Genomic DNA, 22,349 nt, shown 5'->3' with positions numbered 1-22,349 from the left:
TCACATTTATATAAAAAAAAAAGAATCATTCAACTAATTCTAATTACATTTTTCTTTTTGTGATGGTTTATATTTATCTAATTTCAATCATATTAAAAAATCAAATTATAATTTTTTTATTAGCTAGAAAAATCACAAATATTTTTATGCGCTATCTAATTACAATATTAAAAGAGTAAACAAAAGGAAAAGTCATGAAGGAGAAAACAAAAAGAAGATTTACTGTTTGCATACGTGATCACTGAAGTTGAAAGTGTAGAAGTGAGAAATCAAGAAGGAGAAAATAAAAAAGAGGCTCACTGTTTACAATAGGTATGTGAAAAGTTAAAAAGAGTGTGTGTTGAAGAAGTTAAAAAGATTTGAAAGAATTTAATAATTGCTAAGTTTTTTTTTTTCAAAAAAAAAATCAAAAAAATTAAGAGATTAAGGTTCAAATATTAGAACTCCCACAAAACTTGTAGGTTAGAGATAAATATAAATAAATAGATAGATATAGATATAGATATAGATATTTGTTTTAAATTGTTTTTAATATACAAATTATTTGTTTTGGAAAATGTACTGTAGCAATTATGAGAGAAGTTAAAAAGTCTTGTGGGTTGAGAGAAGTTAATAAATGCTGAGATTAATTTTTTTTTTTAAACAAAAAATTAAAAAATTAGAATTAGCATATTAGAGCTCCCACAAGGCTTGTGGATTAAAAGCCTCATTTTGCTTAATATATAGTATAGATAGATAAACAATTAACATAATTTTGATAATTTATTTTAAAATAGTTAGGACTTGATCATAGAGTCATATATGTCTGATTAATTTAATTTTTTTCATAAATAATATATTTGACGAACCTTATAATATAACGATTCAGATCATTAAAATAAGCTTGGAGTACGTCTTCATAGAGCCACACAAGACTACCCTGTTGTGCCTCTCCCAATGGTACTGCATATCCTCCACTACCATATTAGATTTAGCATTTATACCTAGAAGTTAAAAGTAAATAATCTCTTCTTATCCCATATTATATTCTCTCATAATTAAACATAATAAAAATAATGACACAATATATATATATAATTCAGCTCATATTTTAAACATATTATATCTCATCATATATCTCCAAATATTACACGTCTTCCTAAACCTTTATATCAGATCCCAATAATCAAACAAGATGATAGAGAATTATTCTCTAACGAATAGGAGTAAAAGAAGATGTAAAAAATAAATATAAAATCACAATATGCTATGAATATTTTTAAAATACGCTCACTCGTCTTTCAATAAGAATTTACTCATTAAAAATCATAATTTTACATGGAGGGTGTGATGAGAAACTTTCGCACTCAAATGCCATTAATATATGTTATATATGAGTGTTTTTAAAAACTTTTCTTAAGTGTGCAACTTACACCTTACACTTACGCCTTTCTGTTTGTTGTCCTGTTTTATATTTACACTTTCCATTTACACCCTTTGTGTTGGTTGCATATGGTGTGCAACCTTAAGGGGTTGCACACCATAACACCACTCTGTTTTTAAATGTAATTTCCAAATTTTGCTTTGCACCCATCTTCGTGATATGACAGTGTAGTGGCCCTAACATATGCGAGGGAGGTGAGTATTAAGATAAATTTTGAAAATGTATCTAGAACTACTCCTAGCTTGTATCCACAAGATCTCACAAACTACTAATTGTTTGGCTTTGTTTTGGAAAATATTTTTTAACAAAAAATAAAAATTTACAATAAAAATTGTTTAAAAATTTTATCTGTAAAAATTATTTTCAGTGATTTAAAAAAAAAATCTCTATTTTAAGAAAAACAGCTTTAAATTATTTTCTAAATTCTCAAAAAACTGTGAATAAAAATAATATATAAATAACATTATATATATATATATATATATTATTTATTTTTAAAAACAAAAATAATCTATTTTATAATACCCAAAAAAAAAATTTGGTACATCATGGTAGGAGGATTCATGGCCTACATTTACCTTCTTTTATCAATTCCTCCATATGAACAAAATTCAATTATACAACCAAATATAATTGTCTTATACAATGGGTGTGTTTGTTTGGACGGACTGGATAAGAAGAATTGTAATCCATCAGACTGTTAGTCCTGGGATATATTATCCCCAGACTATTTGGTTGAACTGAATTTGTATCCTATGTTTGTTTAGTCATGAGATTAGATGTCTGAATTGGACTATTTTTAGTAAATTTAATATTTGGTTGGACGGACTGGATAAGAATAAATATTCAAAAGACTATTTTGTCCTTGTAATTTATAATTTATAATTTAACAACACTAAATTTTTTAATTTACAAGGCCATAATTTTTAATTTATTATTTTCAATTAAATTAAATTTATAATTTATATTTTTTATTTAATATATAATTTTAAATTAATAACACTAAAAAAATAATTTTATTTAATATATAAATTTAATTTTTTAACAACACTAAAAAAATTTAATTTATAATTTATATTTTTTATTTTTTTTATTTAATATATGATTTTAAATTAACAACACTAAAAAAGTTATAAGGCCATAATTTTTAATTTATTATTTTTAATTAAATTTGATTTATAATTTATATTTTTTATTTAATATATAATTTTAAATTAACAATACTAAAAAAATAATTTATAAATGTTCAAAAGACTATTTTATCATTTTTCAATTGTTTATTAAGTAATAGCATGAGGGTAAAATGAACATTTCACACATTAGTCACATGGGATACCAATCTAATGGAAATAAACCCACCCCTCCCCCTAGGATGCAATAATCCCTCATATGAGGGACCTAGGATGCAATAATCCCTCATATGAGGGATTAATAGCCCAGAGAGGCTATTAATTCGGAGCAAAAAAATTTAATCAAACAATGGACTATGACTAATAGTCCAATCCCATGGAATAATCTCTCAAAACAAACACACTCAATCAGAACTTAGACATTTGGCGGGATTCATCCCATGTTAAAAAATTGGAAAAAGCTTCGGACCCCAGTGGGGATACTGGGGGTCGCGTGTGATTGGTCCAAAAAAAAAAAACTATTTTTTTTTTTTTAATGTTTTCCACCAACCCCATGCTACCACGTCACTAGGGGTGCGACCCCCACTGGGGGTCTGAAGCACGGCTCTTAACGAATTCTATTTAATTTTGTGATCAAATTTTATATACTAAGAATTATTCTTATTTTATACTTAATTTAATATTACATTTTACAATATTAATGTCATAGATCATACTACTCATATTTTATAGGGTGTTTTGAAAAGTTTATTAAAAGTTAATTTTTTTATTTTTTATTTTTTATATATAAAAAAATATGAAAATAGATATGACTCAAAATAGATTAAAAGTTAAAAACTGAGTTTTAACCAATGTACCAAATGAGGCCACAATGGTAACTATTTTTTATAAAAAAAAATTAATGCGATGGTATTTTTAGATAGGGTTTGGTTATGGTGTGCAACTTATACCTTACACCTTATACCTTACACTTACACCTTACACTTACACCTTTTGTAAAAAATTAAACCTTACACTTACACCTTTTTTGAGATTGCACACCATGTGCAATCCACTTACACCTTACACCTTACACTTACACCTTATACTTATACTTACACCTTACACTTACACTTTTTGTGTAAGTGGCACATGGTGTGCACTTGCACACTTAAGAAAACTCCTTTTAGATAAAACTAAGATGCTAATATTAACATTTTCAATAATGAAACTCAGTGGCAGTAATGTATTTTGAGGAAAATTGAAGGGCTTTAGGCTAAACTAATCTTTTTATAATGCACAGGTGCTTCACTTTCACATAGGCCTCTATGCTCCTCTCTCTCTCTCTCTCTCCAACTCTGGTTCGGAATGGAATATGGAATCTTGAGATTCGTCGATTAGAGTGGGTTTGTTGAACCGACTATCCATTTGTTATTTGAAAAATGAAATTATTCTCAACTCCATAGTTATTTTCTAGTTGCTGCTTTGCAAACTCTGTTTTAAGGGGTAGTTTTTGTGATAATTTGGTATCAATTCAGGACTTTCTTGGCAAAATCTTGAGCTCTGAGCTAAAATTTCATGGAGATTATCAAGTTTCTGAAAATGGGTTGGTGATAGATCTGTGGAAGGTGGGTCTCCTTTACATTCATCTCTCTCTCTCTCTCTCATGATGACTTGAATTGAAGGTTTACTTTTGTGTTTGTGTTTTTGTTCTGTTTGATGTTTATTTCTGTTTGAGAGTTTTTGTTCAATTCAAGTATATGATTTGATTATGAGCTTGTTCATTTGTTGGTAAAGTTGCAATCTCTGTTTGTGTAGTGGGTATTAAGTGTTGGTGGAAATGAAACTAAGAAAATGGGATTTAATGAAGTTTATTCTGTAATTAATTTTATCTGATGTGGTATTTAAAGTTGAGCCTTTGGTCTTTATTTTACAGTTTTGGACTATGTTCTTGTCAGCCTAATGTGGTTCCACCTTTGACTTTTTCCATAAGGGTGTTGATAATATGTTCAATTGATGTTGAAAAAATTGAAGAGTATTTTACTGGAATGCCCAATTACATTACATGTTCCTGATATTATGACAACGGGTCGGATTTTTCGTGCGAATTATTCATTTTAAGCTCAACTACATACAATACCAAATCTTGACAGTTTTAACCTACCTACCTTGTACTCGACCCTACTGCATCAATGCTCTCTTAAAACATTTTCTATTAGAATCGGATTTGGTCAAATACAATCGGGTCGGGTTATTTTGCCATTCTCTTGAATTTGTTTGGTTTCGATTTCTGAATCAGTTTTTTTTTTTTTGAAAAAATAATTAAAAAAATCAAAAATACTAATCATTTTCATATTATTTTCTTTTTTGTGCAAAAATATATATTTTTGGTGTTTATTTTCGAACTCTTGACCTACTAGTCCCTCTCCCCCAGTTGTTTGGTTTGAAATTGTTGGCTGATTGAGACAATGACTTGTAATACTTTTTAAGACTTGATGATGTTGAAAGTCTTATTCAATTAGATTAGAATTTGGAGTGGTAATTCCGCGGTGGTATGCTTATTTTATTTTATTTTTGTATTATTATTGAAAAAGGACATAGGAGATCAAATTAATAATTGCAGCATGCGATCTCTTCTTTTAAATCAAAATTAAAAAAATAAAATAAAAAATGATTTAATATTTGGTTATGACTTATGAAAGTTGCTGAGATTGAGATTGCTCCTCATTTGACAAAAAAGAAATGGGAAAGTGTGTACTGTGATTAAAGTAGGGAACTGGATGGTTTGAAGTTGTCAATTTGTTGTAGAAATCTTCCTTTGATCTCTCATCAGACTCATGTTGAACTCTCTTTTTTTTTCTTTTTTCTTTTTTTCTGATATGCTTTGCTTCTTGCACGCACTGATCACTTCCAATTTCTTTGTTGATCTCTGAAGATGGAAAGTTAGTTTAATGATGTAAAACTGAAATAACAATTTTTTATAAGAGGTCGCATTTGGGCTTTAAAAGCATCTAATTTCCACCTACAAATGGAAATCCAGCATAGGAAACTAGAATTTTCATTGTAATTATGTTTGCGTAGTATGAGATACCCTTTATGTTACATGCACTCTTCTCCAGTCGTTTAGTACCCGTGTCAGACACTCAGTACTTAAAATAATGGTATGAGATTTGTAGCGTATGCTTAGTTCGTCATGCACTCTTTGAGTATGCGTAAGTAGTCAAGTTTATGTATAAGTATGCATAAAACTCCTATTTAATCCGTAAAGAAAGTATTTAAGAAATATGAAATCCAGTCGTGCCCTATTGTCATTGGACATGAAAGTTAGATGGATATGACAGTTGGACACGTACCCGCCCAACACTCCACCTGAGTCCATGTAACATAGGATACTGGAAATTCAAATTCTGGATTTGCTGATTCTCTAACTTTGGATGCTCTTGTTGTCAATTGTTCATCTGCTTTTTTTTCTAAGGAAAATCAAAACCTTCCAGAATTGAAGCCATGAATTCCAACTTCCTTGGTAAGGTATCAAATCTTTGATATTGTCTCGTTTTGTCAATTTCAGATAGCAGTCAATCAAGGAAAAAGAGTACATCAGATATTCCTTGACTAGTATTCGGCCAGGCAGCCTCTTTGATGCAATCTTCACAACAACACACAAGATCCGTCATGTCCAACGCATTATACTATGAGCCAATGCAAGACGTTGAGGCCTATTCTTTGCCTCAATGTCAAGCTTTGGACCACCAGTTATGCTATAGTAACAGCAGCCACGGAAGTCACTCCTTGATTCAAACTTCCCTTGAAAAGTACTGTACCCTCGAGTCATCCTCACCAACCAGTTGTTACACTGTTTACAATTCACCATCAACCGCCAGTTTCTCACCCAATGGAAGTCCCATGTCACAGCAAGACAATAACTATGGGTCCCCTGTAAGTGGGTCTTGCGTAACTGACGATGTCAATGAATTTAGGTACAAGCTACGTGAATTGGAAACCGTAATGCTCGGGCCTGATTCTGATAAACTCGACAGTTATGAAATAGCCTCGCCAAAGATAGAAAGCTGGAGACAAATGATGGAAGCTATCCCCAAAAGGGACTTGAAACAAATTCTCATCGCATGTGCAAAAGCGGTATCAGAAAATGACATGTTGACTTCACAATGGTTGATGGCTGAGTTACGCCAAATGGTGTCAGTGTCTGGTGAACCGATTCAACGTTTAGGAGCGTACATGTTGGAAGGGCTTGTCGCAAGATTGGCCTCTTCGGGGAGTTTGATCTACAAATCCTTGCGATGCAAAGAACCGGCAAGCACAGATCTTCTCTCCTACATGCATATTCTCTATGAGGTTTGCCCTTACTTCAAGTTTGGATACATGTCTGCTAATGGTGCCATTGCAGAGGCAATGAAGGATGAAAATAGGGTTCACATCATCGACTTCCAAATCGCTCAGGGGAGTCAGTGGGTGACTCTAATCCAAGCTTTTGCAGCCCGGCCCGGTGGGCCACCACACATCCGTATTACAGGTATCGATGATTCCACATCAGCTTACGCACGTGGAGGAGGAATGAACATAGTGGGACACAGGCTAACTAGGCTTGCCAAGTCATTTAAGGTGCCATTTGAGTTCCATGGCGCAGCCATGTCGGGTTGTGAAGTTGAGCTTGAGAATCTCGGGATTCGACCCGGGGAGGCTCTTGCCGTGAATTTCGCATTCATGCTCCACCACATGCCGGATGAGAGCGTGAGTACTCAGAACCATAGGGACCGGCTTTTGAGGCTTGTTAAGAGCTTGTCCCCAAAAGTGGTGACCCTAGTCGAGCAGGAATCAAACACGAACACCGCTGCATTCTTTCCTCGGTTCCTAGAAGCATTGGATTACTATACGGCGATGTTCGAATCAATTGATGTGACACTTCCAAGGGAACATAAAGAGCGAATCAATGTCGAGCAGCATTGCCTGGCACGGGATGTTGTGAATGTGATAGCATGCGAGGGGACAGAGAGGGTGGAACGGCATGAGCTTCTTGGGAAGTGGAAGTCAAGGTTCAGAATGGCAGGGTTTAAACCATACCCTTTGAGCTCTTTGGTAAATGCTACCATCAAAACATTGCTAGTCAACTACTGTGACAAATACAGACTTGAAGAGAGAGATGGAGCTTTGTATCTTGGTTGGATGAAAAGAGATTTGGTAGCTTCTTGTGCTTGGGAGTAGAAAACTGGGCATTGATGTACTTTTTTTCTATGGATTTGAGACAGAAAGCTGAGGTAGAACCTTTAATTTTTATGTGTCGGCTACTAAAATAGTTCACAAGAATAGGTTCCCTTGGCTGTGTGCGCCTTTAATCAATCAAAATCAGCTACTTACTTTGAGATCGTCTTTTATGTAGCCTCATCCACATTATTTGGGGTCCTTTTATCTCACATATGTGGGATAATTTTGTTCCTTATCCCAGGGATAGTGGGACAACTTATCCGACTTCATAGCAAAATGGCTAAAATACCCTCATTGGGACATCTTACTTCGCCTTATCCTATCTGCAGACCAAACACAGCCTTCGATTTGAGCAATCATGCACTTGGCAGAAAATGAATGCTCTCCTAGTGAATGTTGAGTTTTCAGAGCCAGTTTGTGTATTACTGCAAATTAGATAATGAATTTATACAAGCTAATTGTTTGGTATGGAATGTACTGTTTTTCTTTCATATGCTGAGCCCAATTCTGATCTGTAGAACTCAACAATGATGACAGTTTACTAATGAAGTCCACATAATCTGCTATCCTTATATCCCTCTGCAATACATTGACTAGAAGCCCATCAAGTAGATAGAAAAGGACTCTCTTATGGAAGGAAAGTCATGTGCAAGTAGTCCATGTGTGTCAGTCCTTGTAAAAAGATGAGTTGTAAGAAATCTTCCATCATTTTCTATGATTCTAAAAAGCTAAAAATTTTCCTTGCAACATTTCCACCTGGCAGCTGCTGCAACCTAGACTAGAAAAGACAGATACAAGATATGGATACAACATGAATACGCCAATAGGATATAGATAAAATACGGATATGACGATAGGATAATAGAATATGCCAATAGGATATAGATAAAATATGGATATGACGATAGGATAATAGGACACAGCCAGAATATGTTTGTAAATAATAATATAATTTTAATTTTTAGTAATGAGCTGCACAAGTGCAGGACTTTTTTTTTTTGGGTTTTGTAGATTATCTTTGGCCAACTTATGTGCATCGGACTAAATCCCTACAGTCCAAATAAGCCTTGCAAAACAGGACTTATGCACTATGGTCCGTAGCCCCAAGGTATGGGTTTGCTGGCGAGGAGATTCAAACTTGAGATTTGAGAGAAAGTAAACCTCCAAACCTCAGTGGTCACCCACCAGGCCAACCAGCCTGTGGTTGTGCAAGATTGTTGAGAAATCACTAATACAATTTTTTAATACAAAATATTAGTCTTTTGAGTATTGGATATTAATTTAAACTAGAAACTAATTTACATTTTATGATTTCTACAAGTCTTACAAATATTTCAATGATCCAAATATTTCAATGAGCGTTTGTCATGAAACAAAACACAACATGACACGTTAATTCAACAAATTCAGAAATTGTGGGTATTATCTATGTTTTTCTTATCAATGCAGTAAAATATTAAAAAATATATTATTACATTTATCTATACAATTATTTATAATGCTTTGCAAGAAATGCTACAATTATAATTTTATAAAAATTCTATTATAACTTAAAAGTATTTGATACTTAAAAATAAATGAAAAATTAATTAATAAAAAGTGTCCGATATTAATTATGAACAAGTATCCGATACTTGAAAATCCACAAGTATACAAAGGAGTATCGGTATCTAATCCCTTCTAGAAGCATACATGCTTCATAGAACCCAGACACTTGTGATTCAAGAATGATGGTATATTAGTATTTCATTATCAAATCCAAAATTCAAACATAGCCTTATGCTGTGTTTGGTTGGGAGATTTGGAGAGGAATTTGGAAAGGGAAATGGAAAAAGTAGATGAAATGTGAATAAATCATGTCTATATTTCACATAGTTTCACACACCTTTTTTCTTTTTCTTTCCAAATCCCTCCTCAAATCCCCCAACCAAACACAGCATTAATATACTAGTCATCACTGATCAAAAAAATTGAATTTAAAAAAATTCATATTACACAAGAATGTTAAAAGCTCAAATATTTACTGATCATGGAACAAGATTCCTCGTTAACATGAAGATGATTATTCCCAAAATTGCAGTAAACATGAAACAGCCTAAAGAGCTTAAGAAAGTAGAACTTACAAATGCACATCATCTACATTTTTATTTCTAGAACAATTTTTACACCCATTAAAGGTTTTCCCACTTGTTACCATTCATCAGAGGCCTGATTCAAGTCAGAGTTCAAAAAACGGGGAAAAAATTAAAGAAGAGGAAGAAGATGAAATACAATTCTTATGTACACACCTGGTCTGGGCTAATCAACACCATTGCTGAGAGCTTGCACATGTGACAATTCTTCATCAACTACTTGTAACCTCAGTTTGCACTAATATGAACCGCCACTTCAAGACCAACCGTGTTTTTTTCCTCTGGTGTAGATCTTGACTCACCATTGAGGGCTGTTATATTAGTATTCGTTCCTGCTGTATTAGGGGTTACCGTCCTAGCAAGGGGAATGTCATGGTCATGTTGTCCCTCATATGTGGTAATGACCATTTTTGGATCATGGGATGCCCTCTCCACATGTTTCTTCACCGGGCAACCACCGTTTGAGCACCTGTAGTAACTCCTACAGCACATGAACAGAAATACAGTAAGCAAGAAATGACAAGTTTTTTTTTTTGGGTATATATGTGTGAAATAAGAAATCTGTTTGGAATCATCAAAAACTTGCACAACTGCACACAATGAGTAGAGTCATAATACAGTGATTAATTTTTCAATTAATACCAAATGATGTGATCAGTGTTTTTAAAGGCTCAAGGCGCACTAAGGCGCTAAAGGTCTCTCGGGGCCTAGGACCATAGACATCAATGCTTTTGAATCCCAGACCAAAAACAAATATTCATCATGATGACAAGGACCATTCTTTAGTGTTGGTGTGCAAATACGAACCTAACATGCATTATTTCTACAAAGTGACTGACTTTGGACCAAACCCAAATTTTGATACCTGGCCATGCTTTTTTATCACTGCACAAAGCAATGCCCTTTGATTTTATAAAATTTAAAAACTTAGAATGAGAGAAAATCTTACAAATTTGTAGAGATCGCATAATAATTGGATCACTTTTAAGACATTTCATATTTCCAGGGGAATAAATTGACTTCGATAAAAGTATGGAGTCTGGTGCAAATACTTCAAAAAGGAGGAAGATACTAGATTAAATCTTTGTTCAAAAAAATACTAGATTAAATCACAAAAATATACATATATATATCATAAAAGAGTTAGAAGTCTAGAAAGAGAAAGAAGTTTGCTGGAGTTCTGCAAACTTACATGACACATATAAACTTACATGAATCGTAGAGCTCATGAAAGAACAATTAAAGAGATGAAAAAGAAAGCCCAACCATTGTGAAATTAGAGGAGAAAAAAAAAGTTACAAGATCATTGATTAAACAGACAAACCCTGATAGTCCATTTGTAATGGTTTTCCAGACCATAAGCAGGTTCCAATTGCCTTGTTTGAAACATACAAAAGAATCATAATATGCACAAATCATGAGATCTCTATATATTCTCATATCTTCTATATCTTATAATATCTTTGAAAATATAATCTTATCTCCAACAATGAATAGAAATATTCAGCACAGGTCAACCGTCCTTTCAGTTGAGCCATGGTCTACGGTTTACAAACATTATTATATATATGAGGATCGCTTTTGTTGTCATGAGCATATCATAACAGCTAGCCCAGAGTCCTGCACAACCACACAACGAATCTTATAGCATGTTGCCCGACATAGAAAAAAATTTTTGTCATTTACTGAATGCATATTATTTTGTCTTTCTTGGCACAGATGTGGAATTCGCTTGAAGTCATCACAAGCTTTAGCTCTACTTTTGAAGCTTCAACAAAGTCACTCCTTAATAGCTCCTCGCTACAATTTCTCCTTCGCTGGCCTGTCTGGTTTTTGTGTGTTAACCAGTTAAAGGCTTTTTTTGACAATAAACAGATTAGTATTAAGGTATTAAGGAACTACTAAAACCACTATTCCTGTTATTGGGCTACAAGACTGTCCAGCAAACATTATGAGTAGAGCCAGGACCTAAGAGCCGAGACGAGTGCATCGTTGACCCCACCACTAGACTAGCCCTGCTTGATAATCAACTTAGAAGGTTCATTTATAATGCTAATTATGATAGCTGTATAGTGGTCTAAAACTCCAACTCAGAGAAACGAAACATAGTCAACCACATTTTTAAAATCATAATTATAATAACCTCTAAATTCCATGAACCACTAAAAATTGATAATTTCTTGACATCACGGCCTCATCTAATTTTCTGATATATGGGCTGTAGATAGATAGCGGATATATTGCGGTGCACCACTCACCACTCACAATCCCCATTATGAGGTTTAGGTAAACTCTACCAAGTCTTTAACCAAAAATAAACATACAAAAATAAGCATAATTCAATAATTTACCAAAAGCCCTGGAGGACAGCGAGCGAGCCGTGAAGCTAAGCATAGAAGTTAGAAAGATTAAGTGCAAATCTCTGTCCATTTCTATAATCAGCCCAATGTTTAGACCTTTCAAGAGACAATTATACTCTGTAACAGTTACTGACGATCACATTGTCAAAACCTAAGAAGCACGGACACGTGACATGACACCGACATAAGGATAAACATTATTATGTCATATACAATGCTATTTAATTCCAATACAATACCAATAATATGTAACACTAATTTCTACACTGTAAAAAAGAAAAATAAGTATAAATTTACATTGTTTTTCTTTTATCATTGGATTTTAAGTTGTTTTATTCAAACTAGCATGTGTTCTCAAAGTGCTTAAATTGTGTTTGAGTTTAGAGGGGGGAAAAAAAAAAAAAAAGTTACATAGTGGAACATACTTTTGAGGTGTGTTTGACAAGGGTCAAGAAGTGTCCCGTGAGTGTCGTGCCAGTGTCTGAACGGAGTCAGACATGACACGCTGCTTTCTTAGAAGTGTCGTGTTTCTTAGGTCAGAACATATTTTAACAAGCAGAAGACGCAACAAAGGTACAGAGGAAAGCTTAACAGGTAAATTTTCTGTTACTGATTATCAGAATTAGTATGATTAAATATACCTTGGATTTGGATTGCCTTTTACCATTTTCTGTCCGTACTTGCGCCAGCGGTAGCCATCATTCACAAAATCAACCTCACTCCTAGTTTGAACAACCCTTGGTTCACCATGTGGCTTATCAACCAGAGTCTCGTCAATGCTACAAATGTCTCTCTTCCTGTTGCAATATTTTTATGGTAACTGATGAAGGGTTAGCCCATGGAAATACCAACAGAGAACAAAATTCAAAAGCTTGTATTTTGACATACTGTCTCTTTGAATCCACATCGCCTCTGTGATCACTCTCTTCTCTTGTTCTATTACGTTGTGAAATTGCACTTTCCACGGCATCATCAGTTACTGCATTAGTAGGAAGCCGAGCGGTTTCCATTGGTTTGGCATGGTGAGACTTCAGACCATGTGCATTGGATGTCTTATCTTTAAATAAGAGGTCACCAAAGAAGTCAATCAATTTATGCGTGGAGTTTCAAAGCCAAAAATCAGCAATAATGTTTATTTCTTACCCTCTACAGTAGCTAAAGGACGCTCGTCTTGTCTTTTTGCTTGGATGGGTGGTACAAAGCCAACAGCTATCGGGGGACCAGGTTGAGGTTTAGGATGATCATGCTTCCCCAGATAAACAGTATCTGTAATCTGCCCATCTTGTGAGCGTTCCACTTGTCTTTTTGCTGGGCAATTAGGATGAGTACATCTGTAATAGCTCCGAACAAATTCATTTCCTTTAACAAGTTTTTGCCCATATTTTCGCCAGTTATATCCATCTCCCAATGCTTTATCAGGTATTCTAGGGTGAGTCCTTCCTTCTTGATCACGTTGTAACCTATGAGACCCAGTATTAATGCTCAGGGTAAACTGCAAACTATCTGGCACTTTCTCAGGTATTGTAGAAAGACTGATTTTTTCCTGATTAGGCTGTGAGTCACAGACCCCAGTATCAGGGCTCTGTTTCTGCTGTAAATTATCTGACACTTTTTCAGGTATTAGAGAGTGAGAGGTTCGAACCCTACTAGTACTATCAGTGCTCTGTCTCTTCTGCAAATTTTCCAACACTTTCTCAGTTTTTCCTTCTTCATTGCATTGTGACACAGAAACCTCAGCATTGGGGCTCTGAGACTTCTGCAGTTCACCCAATTCTTGCTTAGGCAAAACAGAAAGATTGTTTCCTTCTTGATTGGATTGTGACGTAGAATCTGGGTTCTTTCTCTTCTGTGATTTATCAGAACCCATCTTGATTGGATCGTGACGTAGAATCTGGATTCTTTCTCTTCTGTGATTTATCAGAACCCACCTTCATCTTGGGCAGCTTCCCCTAAAGTAACCATGTATATATGTGAATTTGGAGCAGTTACGGATAGATTCAGTTCTCACACATTTAGCTGGAGATGAAGGTCCAGCTGATCGATGACAGAATTGGCCTCAAACTCGCGACTCATGCAGCCAGTTGAGCAAATCTATAGACACACAAAGTACAGTGCATTGTAATTTAGTAGTGGAACAATTCAGGATTTTGGAGAAATTTAGAGAATCAAAGAGAACAGCTGAGAGTGAGGAAAGCAATGCATGCAAAGGGAAGACAACGAGTATGTTTGGTTTGAGTTTTAGAGATGGGTTTTAGAAAAAAATTTCTAAAAAATTGTTTGGTTTGAGATTTTTCTCAAAAAATTTCCAAAATTACTTTCTCTCTCTTACACATCAATTAATCACTTTTTCTCTCTCCTCTCTCATTCTCAATCACTTTTTCTCTCACACACATCTACTCAATTACAACAAAATATCAAGTTATCCCAAACTCCCAAACTCCAAAACTACTTTCAAAATATACAATCAAACAAACCAAAAAAATTTCTAAACCCTCTCTCCAAAATTTTTTTCAAAAACAACTCTCCCAAAAACAAACCAAACAAGCCCAACATCTCCACCAAAGGTAAAAAATGAAAACTCTAGCACAAGAAGAGATTTAATTTGGAACTTCCAGCGAATAATTCAAGAACTATTCAAATACACAACCATGGGCGGGCTAGCTGTGTGATACTGGGGTGGTCACCTGACCCCATTAAATTGGAAAAAAAACCAACACTCTATATATAATGTACTTACAAGTTCAGGGTAGGATTTCTTATGTGACCCCATCCCATCAAGCTGAATTAAAAAAAGTATGTAAAAATAGAATTCGGGGGGTCAAACAATCTTTTTGCTTACCATTTGATTAATATAATCTTTTTGTTCACTGTTTTGAAGTCAATCTAGTCTTTTTGTTTACTATTTGAGGTTAATCTGATTAACACTACTTCAGAGTAAATCTAGTAAACAAAAAAATATAAATCAGATTTTAGTTTTTGAAATTGAGGGAAATTAAAATGATTTGAAATTAAACATTTTTCATGAAAACTTTTATTTAATGGAGGTTGGTTGATATAATTCCACGTGTGGTCATCGAATAAAATTCAGTTCCCACCCACAGTAAACAACTAAGCAAAAGTTTGTATACTAGCACTCCATTTGTTTGGACGGAAAAAAAATTCACATAAATTCAATGGAGGTTGGTAGATATAATTGCATTTTTTTGTTACTTTAATTTGTTTTTATACTAGAAAAGTTAGCATAATTTTTTTTTTCTTTCTAGAAAATGTTTTCCGGAGAAAATATTTCTTTATGTTTGGTGGTGGCGCGTGATGATGGAGTGTCAGCGACAGTGATGGTGATGGTGATGGTGATGGTGATGGTGATGGTGATGGTGTTGATGATGGTGGTGGTGGCCATGGCCGTGGTGTGGTGGTGAAAGTGAGAGTGACAGTGGTGGTATTGTAACATTGGTAAAACTTCAGTGTGGAAATCGTTTTTTGCCTTCTAAAAGTGGAAAACATTTTATGTCCAGCTATGATTGTGTTTTGTTGACCATCTTTCGTTTTCCATAGTATCAAACGCCAAAAAATGCAAAAAAATGTTTTTTGCTTAACAGAGGGTTGAGGAAGATCTTGGGAACAAATCAGTAAATTTTCCATAACTCCTTAAATCCAGGCATCAATATTTGCAATGTGACTGAGTAAGCAATAAGCAAGTTCCCAATACGAAAAAACAAAAACAAAAACAAAAAAGGGAAAATTATTACATCAATAATCCTGCATTTTATCGCTTGTATCATTTTAATCCCTGTAATTTGAATTAGCTCGATTTTAACCCGTAATTTTAGATTTTGTGTCAATTAAGTACAATTGAAAAATCCAATTATGATTTTTGAAGGAATATGTTGAAATTACCTTACTGAATAAAACAATTTACAATTTTGTTTATAAAAGTATGCCACATGTTGCTCATGTACACATTTTCCACCAAAAAACACTAACATGTCAATCAATTTGACCAAATTGAAACAAAATTATAAATTCACAGTCAAAATCAAGTCAATTAAAATTATTTAGCCCAAAATGACACAAAAATCGAAATATAGGTACTGCCTGCTTAATTTACCCAAACAAAAGTCTTAATTTTAGGAGTAAGTAATAGGTATCCAAAATTATGATTCTTATCCATAAGTTTCCAAAATTAATCCCAATTCCAGTGCTTAATTGAGCTCAAAAACACACACACACACACACACACACACACACAAACACAATACAATATTTATGATTATGACAACAAACAAACAGACAAAAAAATTAGTAGCACAAATTGAAGAAAGCATACATGGTGACAGAAACATAGACAAAAATACAATGAATCGATTAGAATTAAGCAAAATTGACACTCGAAATTCCACAAATTCATCAGAAAATGCAGGAAATAAAATCAAATATCATCCAGAACACGACAATTAGATCTAAAACTGTGCAACCATAACCACTTACATAAATAATTGCAGAAATTCTCAAACCTTAGTTGGTAAAAGGGGAAACGGAGAGTGAAGAGGTAACATCGAAGCTTAAAACAAAAAACCCTAGCAATAATTTCACAGTCCAATTGAACACACGAATCGGTTCTTGTTCCGATAATAGGGGGGCGTGGATCACACAACAAGTGTTGTAGGAGCTGTGTCGGATCGGAGAAAAGCTACCAAGTTGTTCTCTGGCTCACTGAGGCCGTCAAAGCTCTGAGCTTTTTGCCTTTGAGTAAAGTATTTTGTGTAACACATGGCCCAATTTGCCTTTTATTCATTTATTAGTTGTGAGACTCAATTTGATATGGTTGGTTGAATATTCATCGGAGACAAAATTTGGGGAATTTCAAATGAAAAATAATTATAAATTTTATTAATATTAATAATTATAATTATAAGTTTTTTCATATATTTCAGGTGAATTCTTCAAAAAAATTACTAATTAAATTCTGCTTTTTTCGGATGACAATCAATTAATGAGAGGAAAATGTTTGAGGCTTTTTAAAAATTTTCATAATTTCATCTAGAATGTGTCAATTTTTTAATACGATATAGACGTCTCCTAATTGAGGCTCTCAATTCTATCTCTAATAACGTGGGTAAAACTCATATAAAGCGATTTCACACTTCTTTCTTTCTCATTTTAGGTCCACCAATTCTACATCATTGAAAGTGAAATTGGAAGGGAGCAAAATTAAGGGATGAATAATTTGTCTCGTTGAATATAGACTTAACTTCCCTATCATTTCATTTTGAGTGAATTGGTGTATCTAAAAACCTAATATTGTTTCATGAGAAGCTCTGATAATGGTAATATTTAATGCAGTTTATGAAGTTATTTGATGGTGGTGTTTAATTGCATTTTATAATATATAAAAAAAAATCAATACTTAAACTATTCCTCTAAATACAAAGTAAATAAAAAAATTTATCTACAACAGAAAGAAAATTTTATTTTTAACATAGTAAGCTATTTATTTATTTATTTTTAGATAATATAAGAACATCAATAAATAAATATCAACTCTACAAAATATCTCAAAGTATTTCTATTGGCACCATAAATCTGTAATTTTATTATTATTTATTATTTATTATAATTACAGGACATGTGATACCCTCCTACTTATTTGAAGGTTATGAGGAGTCATGAAATGTGGAAAGATGATGGAGCACAAAGAGGAGAACATAGATCATGAAGTAGAGGTTGGAGGAAGTTAGAGAAGATCATGGAGTATGAAATGGAGGAGATGGAAGAATAGGGTAGTTTTTTCGTAGTTTTTTCCTACAAATGTTTGCGTATAAATAACCGTTCATGGCTACATTATAAAGGGACCAGAGAACTCAAATCAAAGACAATTGATTTCTATTTTTCTTGTCATTTATATTTCTTGCACTTCATTTTCGAAGTATAGGAGTGGAGGTTAATTTTCTGCACTTTTATGCACTTCCTTTTCGAAGCATATGAGTAGAGGTAAATTAATGGTTAGTTTGATTGTTCACTCAATCACCCTGACTGTTCACTTAATCATCCTTCTCCATCTCCTTCCTCTTTTAATTTTTCGTTTCTCTATACTTCGCAATTTTGAAGTCCTCTTATTGAGACAAAAGAATCGTCAACAAAATCACTTGATAATTGACTTGAATTTAATCTATAAAGATTTTTCAATCCTTACTGGTATACTTGCATTTATAACATTTGCCTTGGCAAGAAAAATAAGCCAACAATTTTTAACACGCTCGGTGGGACTTCAAGTGTGAGAAATGAAAAATGAAGTAGATTCGTCCATTTCAAATAGCCTAGATGAAATAATCTGGCATAAACAAAAAAATTTGGATTTTAAAGAAGAAATTCATGTTCTTGATGAAATAAACTTTCATCAATTACAATATTATTTGGTGGAAGAAAAAAGACATCATTTAATTGAAGAAATTCAACTTGATATGGAAATACACCAATGGAATGATGAGTTGTCAACTCTCACTACCAAGTCTTTAACTGAGGCTTTAATGGCCGGAATTGGTGAATTTTTTTTAGAATTTTTTAGTGTTGAAAATGGCAAAAGGAAATAGTTGATTTCATCAATGGCTCAGGGGGTTAAAAAAACCCATTTTTAAAGAGTCAATTTATGAACATGACATGGCTAAAAAGCATGTTGTTGAGCCAAGCATGTTAAAAAATAATGTTCCATATAAGGCTCGGAGGGTTGAAAAACTCATTTTTAGAAAGTCAAACCATGGAAATAACATGTCTATGAAGAATTTGCATAAGCTATTAATGGCTAAAATGGAACAACCCATTAGACCAAGAAATGATAAAACTCACATTGAGGATTTTCATAAGCCGTTAATGGCTAAAATATAAAAGAAACCTCATTTGTTAATAAATGATGAAAGTTATTTGGCCAAAGAACATGTTCTTAGACCAAATGTGATTAAAGATGATGATCAACCCACTGTTAATGGATTTAAAATATTTGACATTAGTGAAAATGTCAAAGCATTTGAATTTCTAAGGCTATATTATGTCATGACTTTCGTTGTTTAAAACCTACTTTGGATTTCTGGATCACATCAACATATAATTTTGATGACGTCGCTAATAAAATTAACAAATTGTTCTTATGAGTTCGAAGCACTAAGAATAGGCTATGACCATTTAAAATGCATTAACTTGGCTAGGAAAATCCTATGCATTTAAATCAGTGGTTGAGAATGGCTTACCTTTTCAAATTGATGGCCAATTGTTTTTTTTTTAAGGCGCAAAATAATGACAGTATATGTGCTTCGGTTGTAGTCAAACAATGGCTCTTGCATTCAACTACAAAATTGTGAACATTTGGGGACTTTTATGTACACAATCAAAGCATCAAAGATACATTCAAAGCATCAAGAGTTGTTTCGAAGGTTGATTACTTCACTTTCGAAGCTTTATAATGCTTCAAATCATATCATTAAGTGAGATTACTTTCGAATATATATATATGTGTGTGTGTGTGTGTACATCCATATATAGGCAATTGGTTGTTTAAAATGACCTAGTTTTGGTTCAATCTTTAAGTATTCACCCAATTATTGGTTTGAGTATATTACCTTCGAAAACTAGTCAGATGTCATACGTATTGGCATACTTCATTACCACACCATTATATATTTCGAAGTAATTTACTAATCAATGTCAATATTAATGTATTGAAGCCACATCTTTTAGTAATTTTAGTCTTCTTATATGGCCTTAAAACAACTTTGAAGCTTCATAGGCCTATGAAGCGTGCCACAGGTGCCTTTGAAGCATGATTTTGCCCTGCTATTGACTTCTTCAAAGTATGATTTTCATATGTTATTGACACCTCCGAGCATGATATTGGTCCATTACTAATAGTGGCCGCCCAAAAAATTATTTTTACATGCAGAATTGTTTGTGGTTTACACTTCCAAGGTCACATGTCTATATTCCTGGACATATGTTTATCTCAAATAGATTGGCCAAGTGTTCCAAACTCGGCCTATAATGAATTTGTGAGTGTATGACATTATTTGGGGTGCATGCAAACATAAAGTTCCATGACATATGATGCATGGAATCCATGAAGAACACATGTTAGCTTTGAAAACCCACACTCGAAGCTCTAAAGGTCTTCCTCGAAGCTTTTGTTAAAAGTGTGTGGTGACATTTTCGAAGCAAAGTTTGTTCCTCTAGCATCACTCTTGACCTTCGAAAGGAAGTTTTGGTCCCTTGAAACTTCATTATAAGTATCTTCAAAAGATGATGTTCGTCCTATATCAATGTCTCCAACCTTCAATGGATGATTTTGATCCTTCGAAGCTTTGCTGCAAGATCTTCGAAATGACAAATATGGTCATTTATAAACACTTTGACCATAAAAGTGTGATTTTTGGTCCTCTATAATACCTTCGAAGTTCGTTACTAGTCCATGATAGCTAGCATGTGTAACAGCTTGTTAAGGTGAATCATGTTTAGATATTGGCTTTGTCTTGAAAATATGAGGTTCTGAATGATTCTAAGTGCAAACAACATCAGCCTACTTCAAAAGGTTCTAAGTTTTCTAATTGTTTGAAGCACAAGTAAAACAAAATTGTTTAATTTCCTTCAAAGGATTGATGCCGATTCGAAGCACATATATAATATCCCTTCAAGGCATATATATAATTCGAGACATCTAGTCATAATGTCATACTCATTCGAAGCATTTTATTGGTGCTATTATATCATCCAAAACACTTTGTTGATATTATTCGAAGCACTTTGTTGCTTAGATTAGTCATGTGCTTGGTTCGGCCATTTAAAAATTCAAGTAAACATCATTTTTAAGGGGTCGTAGGAGGTAATGTTAGCACCATAAATTTGTAATTTTATTATTATTTATTATTTATTATAATTGCAGGACATGTGGCACATTCCTACTCATTTGGATGTTATGAGATGTTATGAAATGTGGAAAGATGATGGCGAACAAAGAGGATAACACGGAGCATGAAGTGGAGGTTGAAGAAAGTTATAGAAGATCATGGAGTATGAAACGAATGAGATAGAAGCATAGGGTAGTTCTTAGGTAGTTTTTTCCTATAAATGTATGCCTATAAATAATCGTTCATGGCTACATTGTAAAGGGACCATAGAACTCAAATCAAAGACAATTGATTTCTATTTTTCTTATCATTTATATTTCCTACACTTAATTGCCTGCACTTTATTTTATGCACTTCATTTTCGAAGCATAGGAGTAGAGGTTAATTTTCTGCACTTTATTTTATGCACTTCCTTTTTCGAAGCATAGGAGTAGAGGTAAATTAATAGTTAGTTTGATTGTTCACTCAATCACCCCGATTCTTCACTCAATCATCTTTCTCCGTCTCCCTCCTTCTTCTTTTAATTTTTCTTTTCTCTACACTTGACAATTTTGAAGTCCTCTTTATTGAGGCAAAAGAGCTGTCAACACAATCACTTGATAATTGTCTTAAATTTAATCTGTAAGGATTTTTCAATCCTTACTAGAACGATCACCTTTATAATATTTTTCTTCATAAGAAAAATAAGCTAACAATTTTTAAATAAGTTTCTCGAACAAGTTGAGTATCATGATGAGCTGAACTTATCTTTGACTTATCAACATTCACAATTGAAGCAAATCTAAGCTTATATAATAACCTTTGATATATTCCAAGATAGGGAGAGAAGCATGATGCAGCAAACTGAAAGCATTAATTTGTCAACTAAAAATGAGACAATCAATGAGTATTGGAAAATGCTATGAATCCCAAATAAATTATTAACTTTTTCATCAAATCTCTCACATAGATGTGGGACCCACACAAATCACATATGTGTGGGTCCTACACCCATGTGATAGATTTAGTAGAAAATTTGATAATTTATTTGGGATCTCTAGCATAACTTATGAGTATTTGGACATTCCCTAGACTTCAGTGCTTTATCCATTGCAAAGCCTGCAAGCATGTCATAATCTATGAAGCACGGGTGTGGATACAGATACAAGTATGGGTATAATACAGGGTACATCGATATGATAAATTCTTTAAAAAGTAAAGTACGGGTAAGGCTGGAA

At 33.5% G+C, this 22,349-nt stretch overlaps 2 protein-coding genes across 5 annotated transcripts; one reads left to right on the top strand and one right to left on the bottom strand.

The window, feature by feature from the left end:
• The first annotated feature begins 3,769 nt into the window (after window positions 1-3,769).
• Window positions 3,770-7,910, top strand: LOC114294417 (scarecrow-like transcription factor PAT1). Its single transcript, XM_028238551.2, has 3 exons — window positions 3,770-3,934; window positions 4,071-4,160; window positions 6,101-7,910. The coding sequence occupies exon 3, from the start codon at window positions 6,172-6,174 to the stop codon at window positions 7,750-7,752; it is 1,581 nt and encodes a 526-aa protein (XP_028094352.2). The 5' UTR covers window positions 3,770-3,934; window positions 4,071-4,160; window positions 6,101-6,171; the 3' UTR covers window positions 7,753-7,910.
• LOC114294418 (WRKY transcription factor SUSIBA2) lies at window positions 7,460-17,048 on the bottom strand. 4 transcript variants are annotated; one of them, XR_014336156.1, is made up of 6 exons: window positions 16,759-17,048; window positions 13,388-14,335; window positions 13,133-13,301; window positions 12,886-13,041; window positions 10,041-10,365; window positions 7,460-8,530 (listed from the first exon to the last, which is right to left on the bottom strand). XR_014336156.1 is itself a non-coding variant. In XM_028238553.2 (5 exons), the coding sequence occupies exons 2-5, from the start codon at window positions 14,109-14,111 to the stop codon at window positions 10,113-10,115; spliced, it is 1,302 nt and encodes a 433-aa protein (XP_028094354.2). In that variant the 5' UTR covers window positions 14,112-14,335; window positions 16,759-17,048; the 3' UTR covers window positions 9,872-10,112. The 4 variants fall into 4 exon arrangements, 2 of the variants coding, with proteins under 2 accessions (XP_028094354.2, XP_028094353.2); XR_014336157.1 differs by having other exon boundaries at window positions 7,460-8,525; XM_028238553.2 differs by lacking the exon at window positions 7,460-8,530 and having other exon boundaries at window positions 9,872-10,365.
• Window positions 17,049-22,349: the final 5,301 nt, after the last annotated feature.

Source organism: Camellia sinensis, chromosome 7 (assembly GCF_055761805.1).
Source record: "Camellia sinensis isolate YWXY chromosome 7, ASM5576180v1, whole genome shotgun sequence".
Lineage (NCBI taxonomy): Eukaryota > Viridiplantae > Streptophyta > Magnoliopsida > Ericales > Theaceae > Camellia > Camellia sinensis.
Note: the sequence above shows the minus strand (reverse complement) of the source record. Positions and strands in the feature narration are given on the sequence as shown.